The following is a 5,668-nucleotide window of genomic DNA, read 5'->3' on the forward strand; positions in this document are numbered from 1 at the left end:
TCAAGAAAAAATATTATTTGGGGAAAAATATTTTAGGTAAACCCATTGGCAAGGTAGTTAAAAATCAAGTTCCTTGACTTTTTCTTTTATAGAAAAAACACATGTAACAGAAGCTCAATAATATGGAACTATATTGATAAAAAGAAAGAAAGAAAGAAAGAAAGATTTGCATCCTTATAATATTCATGTGAATTGCTTGCCCATTTAATGAATCAAGAACTATGGTTTAACATGTTTCAATAAATTAGAAAGAAAAAGAAATTGAGTTTGTAAGAAGTGCATTTTCTTTTATTTTATGGATGAAATTCTTACTAAATGCTTTCACCACCCAAACCATCTAATATTAATGGCAGAAATTGCTTGCAACAAGTACAAACCTCTTAGCTGAATAAAAATAAATAAAATAAAAAAGAAAAAAGAAAATGGGAGGGAAATATCAAAATTTACCGTTTGAACACCAATAAACATTCAAACTTTTGATGTAATTTCTTTTTCTTCCTCCTCTTCCTCTTCCTCCTCGGCCATCACCATTTTACTAAGAGGGCTTGGTCCAAGCTTTTTTCTTCTCATCATATTTCTCTTCCTAATAACTTCCATTTGATTTCTCCTTCTAATTTGCATCATTGCCTCTTCCTCCACAACAAATCTCCTCATTAGAACATCGTCTGTCAATGATTTCCCCCGAAAAACTCTTCTTCCTTCCGTGCTATGTCTTGCGCTAGGAATTCTTTCTTGCGTTGTAGGAAAGGGTTTTGATCTAGGGTAACTATTGCTTCTTCTAGGCGGAATGTCAGCTCGAAATACCTCATTGTAGGAAGAGATGGGTGCACAAAGACATACCCGAGTAAACGAAGTGGCAACCCTAAGAGATGTGCATTTTCTTAGTTTCCCTCTATTAGGGTTTGTCGTCACAGTCGTCGTTGTAGTTGTCGTCGTTATTGGAATTTCTGTGGATTTGGAAATACTCTTCCACAATGTTGCATTTGTTGTAGGAATTTCTTTTGGGTTGGAAAGTTTCCATAATGTAGAATTTGTTGATGGAACTTCAGTGGACTTGGAAATTGTCTTCCATTGAGTAGCCATCTCTATTGCTCTTTGATACCAAGGCTTCCTAGAGCGCAAGAAATGCACATTATGCATCTTCTCTAGCTTTGCTATATATGCTTTTCAATGTGCATTATTCAATACTAATTTCATAAAAAAAGCAAATGTATAAAGAAATGACTAAAAAGTTAGATTTAGAAGAACAATTCTGGCATTGTAGAAGCAAGAAAGATTACAAATTATGAGATTCTTCATTCCAACAATATCTCCTTTAATTGTATATTTTCACTTACTTGTATTGCATACAATAAAATTTAACAAATCATTTTGAAAGCCAATGGCAATCTTTTCATCTATTCCCTCTCAAGTAAAAAAGAGAAGAAGTGGGCTTAACTGCTCATATTGATTAGAATATCAGGCCTAAAGCCCATTAGACTTTTTGCATTGCATCTACCCAAAGAGTGAGGGAAAAAGGACATTCATATTGTTTTTCTTTCTTTTTAATTTTCCTTTTTCCTTAGAAAATACCCTTATACTTTTAATTATTTCCACACTTAGAAGCTGTAATTTTTTTTTCTTTTATGCCATTTGGGTATCATGTACAATGCACTCACACTCTTATATGGTATAGACATGGCCAAATGTACTAACTACATTTACAAGTAAAAACCAAAAAAAAAAAAGAAAAAAAAAAGAAAAGAAATAGTCTTTTCCTAATTTAAGCGCACCAGATAAATATAATTTCCCTGTGTTAGTACATTTAGCTGGTCTTTGCTAACAAATATATACAACAAATATTGAAATGAAATTCATCCTGAAAAGTGACAAGGTAACTCTTTTTCTTAAAAAAAAAATAATAATTGTACTCAGCAGAATGTTTTCCCTTTTGTTTTGGTCCAATTTTTTTAAATTACCTTGACTTTCTTCCATTTATTGGGAGCATAATTCTAATTAAAAATGTAGCTTTATGCTATAAGCATTGAACTTAATTGAGAATTTCAGAAAAAGAAAGATATTCTTATCATATAATTATGTAATTCCAATGAAAATGAATTTAAAAAAAATCAATATTTAGATCAGAACACTCACTAATATAAGGACAGGCTAATTTTCAATAATGTAACAAATATTGAGAAAATAGAAATTGGAAAAAAGAAAAAGAAAAAGAAAGGATCACCTTTTGTCAATTGTGTAAGAGGCATGCTGCCTTGAAATTGTCATATGGAGTGAGTGATCAATGATGGCTTAGATAATCATATGAACCTGAGCTATTCAAGCAAAATCTTTGGCTTAATTAGCTAATGGAAGAAGTGACATTAACAGAAGCAAATTGATAAACTCTATCAAACATACATGTAAATTTTCTTGGAAATTCAAGGAAATAGTAAAGATATGTACTCTCTAAACAAAATAATCACTTGCTCAATTGTGAATACACTCTGTATGTCTTAGCTTTATAACAAGAATTGGCAAGAAAGTTAAAATTTACAGAAAGAAAGAGAAAGGAAAGAGGTATTTTACCTTGTGTGAGAGTTCTTGAAATCTTGCATAAACAGACCCAACTGGAGTATGAGCAAGAAAGACTGAATGTGAAAGTAAAGAATGAAGTGTTTTATTTTCATTTGGGTAGAGAGAGAGAAGGAGAGAAAGAAAGAAAGAGAAGGAACAAGAACCCTTCTTTTGGCCTTCAATTTAATGACTGAACCATGGGTTGGCAATGTTCTTCCTTGTTTCTTTTTTGTTTTTCTTTTAAAGAATTTCTTCTTCTTCTTCTTCTTCTTCTGTTTTTTTTTTTTTTTTTTTGCATTCTTTATTATACATTTATATAAACATTCTCTTTTGCTTTGGCAGACATGATTCCCATTGATTTTTTTTTTTTTTTTTAATGTTTTAGAGAGAGAATGAAAGCATTTCAAATTTCAAAGGCAAAGTAAAATTTGTTGCTTTTTAAATTGAATTACTAGACTGCCCTTCACTTGATCACTTTAATTGATTGCTTTTCTTGCGCATAAAAAGGGATCTGGACACTTATAATCATGTTTTTCTTTTTTTCTCCTATTGTGTTTGTGTATCATTCTGAGCAAGAGATGGTATTAATTTGTGTCTTAGACATGCTGTATTGAAAGCATCATATAGGTTAATAAAGTGAATCCCCTCTTTTAGATACTTTATTATTGCTTTTAGTGTTATTTGATATGATCACCATATAGCTATATTAATTTTTATTTATATTCTACTCCCTAAAAAGAAAAATTAACTATTAAGACACTGATTATTTGTAAGATGGATGTAATAATATTGTTGCAACTTTTGTTCTGAATTATGATTTGGCTCACACTTAAAAGGGTAATTTGCAGAGGTAACAAACTTGTTGCCTAAAAAAAAGTTATATCTGTCTATAATGCACTTAAAAGGGTTTACCTATTTGTTAATGGAGGGAAATGGGCATGCTTAAGATCCAGTCTGTTTATAAATAATTTGCTAATGGATGGCATTATGATTCATTTTATGGTTGATATAATATCCAGAAACTAGAACTCAAAAAGCTGCTACAAAGGAGATGAACAGAAAAAAGAAAGACTTGATGATTGGAGATGTTGGTTCAGATATTTCCCACTAGTACAGTTTTAACCCTTTTCTTTATTTTGTCAAAAGAAATATAAAATAACTTATGCAATCAGATTGCATGCCCTTCCATTAGAAAACCATATCCATGATCATGAATGTCCTTCCAATTAGATCAAGGGCTCACCCTTATGTGTCTCTTGTCTTCAACAGGTCGTTAAGGTAACTGAGTTGGAGGGTACTACTGATATTTAATTACAGGAGAATTAAGAGCTTGTTAGTGTCTCTGCTAAAATTTATCAATCAGATTTACTTATTTAATTGGATTTTGAATTTTTATTGTTTATTAAGACTGACAAGAATTAATCACTTTTTAGAGTGAAAATTCATTACCCATTTAAGTTTCTAACTAATAAAAAACAATAACTAATTTAAAAATAAAATTTATATGTTGGAATAAGTGGCATGAGTATGGGCAAGGACATAAGTGGAACCAATTTCCAATAAGAGTGACATAGGCCCATTTACTTACTGCATACACACAACATGACCAATCTTTAATTGGATTGAAAAATTTCTCCAAGTGCAAAAAAAAGGAAAAGAAATGCATTGAAGGAGTGACCATTGTTTGACAAAAACTTTTTCCAGGTCAAAAGGTTAATGGGTTTCCAGTCATCTTTAATTTGCTTTTGTACATTGTAGACCATAGACATGATTTTGTCTGTTCTGTACTGGAAATTAGATCAATCAATGGGGAGGAGGAAGGAAATAGTGATCTTTTGGACTATACAAACTTCATATTATTAATAAGTTTATGGAGAGACTGAAGGTGCAAAACCTGTTTCAGTAAATATATTTTTTTGGTTAGAAAATGAGAATTAGCTATATGGCAAAGAAATGATTTCCTTACATATTATAAACACAATTATTTCCATCCCAACATCTAATACCAAACTTTTTCTCAAGCCTTCAGCTGTAAGATCCTGAGGGTCAGGAGGGAGGCCTTTCATATGGAGCTCTTGTCCAATAAATGGAGGATCTATTTGATGGGTTGGTCACTGCCTCCATGGTACTACTAATTATGAATGCTATTAAAATTTATGCCATTCTCCAAAAATGTCAGAAAAATAAATTCACTCAACTGATACAATCACAAGAAATTATCTTGAAAAGCATATGAATTTACTCTCACTTTATTATAGGAAGTTTGGAGTCACATGAATTTTCTCTCTTTCAAATCAGATGGATATATATATATATATATATATATATATATATATATATATATGTATATTTATAAAATGGAACTTGTTTCAAAAGAGAGAAAAAAGAAAAGTAGAAAAGAAATAAGCATTGCAGTTCTTTATCCATTAGTCATCACAGGAAAAAGGAAGGTTGTAATTGCAGTGCCACTGAGGTATTCACATGTATTAGTTCTGACATTCATCAGAGTGTTGTTGAGAGCTACTCCAAAGCCTGCAATTCTTTTGGCCAATTTAGTACCAAATTTCAGTTCCTTTTGTTATTGATAAATTTATCAATGAATTTAAACAGAAATATTAAATTTCCAACTTGTATCAATAGAATTACTCCAATTTTTTCCTTCCAAAAGAAAAAAAAAAAAAGAATTTACTCTATTTTTTTTTTTTCATTGATTACTGTCATAACAATTTGTTTTAAAAAAAAAACTGGAGCTAAACTATTGGAATTAAGTTGTCATATTAACTCCATTCAGAAAACGTGAGAATGTCAGATAAATTCCTAATCAGCACTTCAATTGCATTTCTACCTCTGTGATTGTAGTTCATAATTTCATATAAAAAAATTGAAGGAATAAAATAAAAAAAATGAAGCTCCAAGATGCTACTTCATCTTCACAAAAGACTCGGCTAAGATCACATTATCCACCATGATATCTTAATTGAATCTGATTTTTCTTCTTCTGCAATGTTGTACAGAGCATGCTGAGATTCTTGGCAACTGAAAACAAACCCATTCAACTAAAATACTCATTCAAACAAGATTGACAGGCCATTCACCATCTTTCCAGGCATTACTG

General features: G+C 30.9%; 1 protein-coding gene across 6 annotated transcripts; it reads right to left on the reverse strand.

Moving 5' to 3' along the window:
• Nucleotides 1-319: 319 nt before the first annotated feature.
• On the reverse strand, nucleotides 320-3,216 carry LOC8271764. Of its 6 annotated transcripts, none has more exons than XM_015727047.2 (3): nucleotides 2,566-3,216; nucleotides 2,222-2,312; nucleotides 320-1,154 (listed from the first exon to the last, which is right to left on the reverse strand). In XM_015727047.2, the coding sequence occupies exons 2-3, from the start codon at nucleotides 2,244-2,246 to the stop codon at nucleotides 469-471; spliced, it is 711 nt and encodes a 236-aa protein (XP_015582533.1). In that variant the 5' UTR covers nucleotides 2,247-2,312; nucleotides 2,566-3,216; the 3' UTR covers nucleotides 320-468. The 6 variants fall into 6 exon arrangements, with proteins under 6 accessions (XP_015582533.1, XP_015582532.1, XP_015582535.1 ...); XM_015727046.2 differs by having other exon boundaries at nucleotides 2,222-2,307; nucleotides 2,566-3,215; XM_015727049.2 differs by having other exon boundaries at nucleotides 320-1,111; nucleotides 2,566-3,212.
• Between the last annotated feature and the right edge of the window lie 2,452 nt (nucleotides 3,217-5,668).

Source organism: Ricinus communis, chromosome 8, assembly GCF_019578655.1.
Source record: "Ricinus communis isolate WT05 ecotype wild-type chromosome 8, ASM1957865v1, whole genome shotgun sequence".
NCBI classification, from domain to species: domain Eukaryota; kingdom Viridiplantae; phylum Streptophyta; class Magnoliopsida; order Malpighiales; family Euphorbiaceae; genus Ricinus; species Ricinus communis.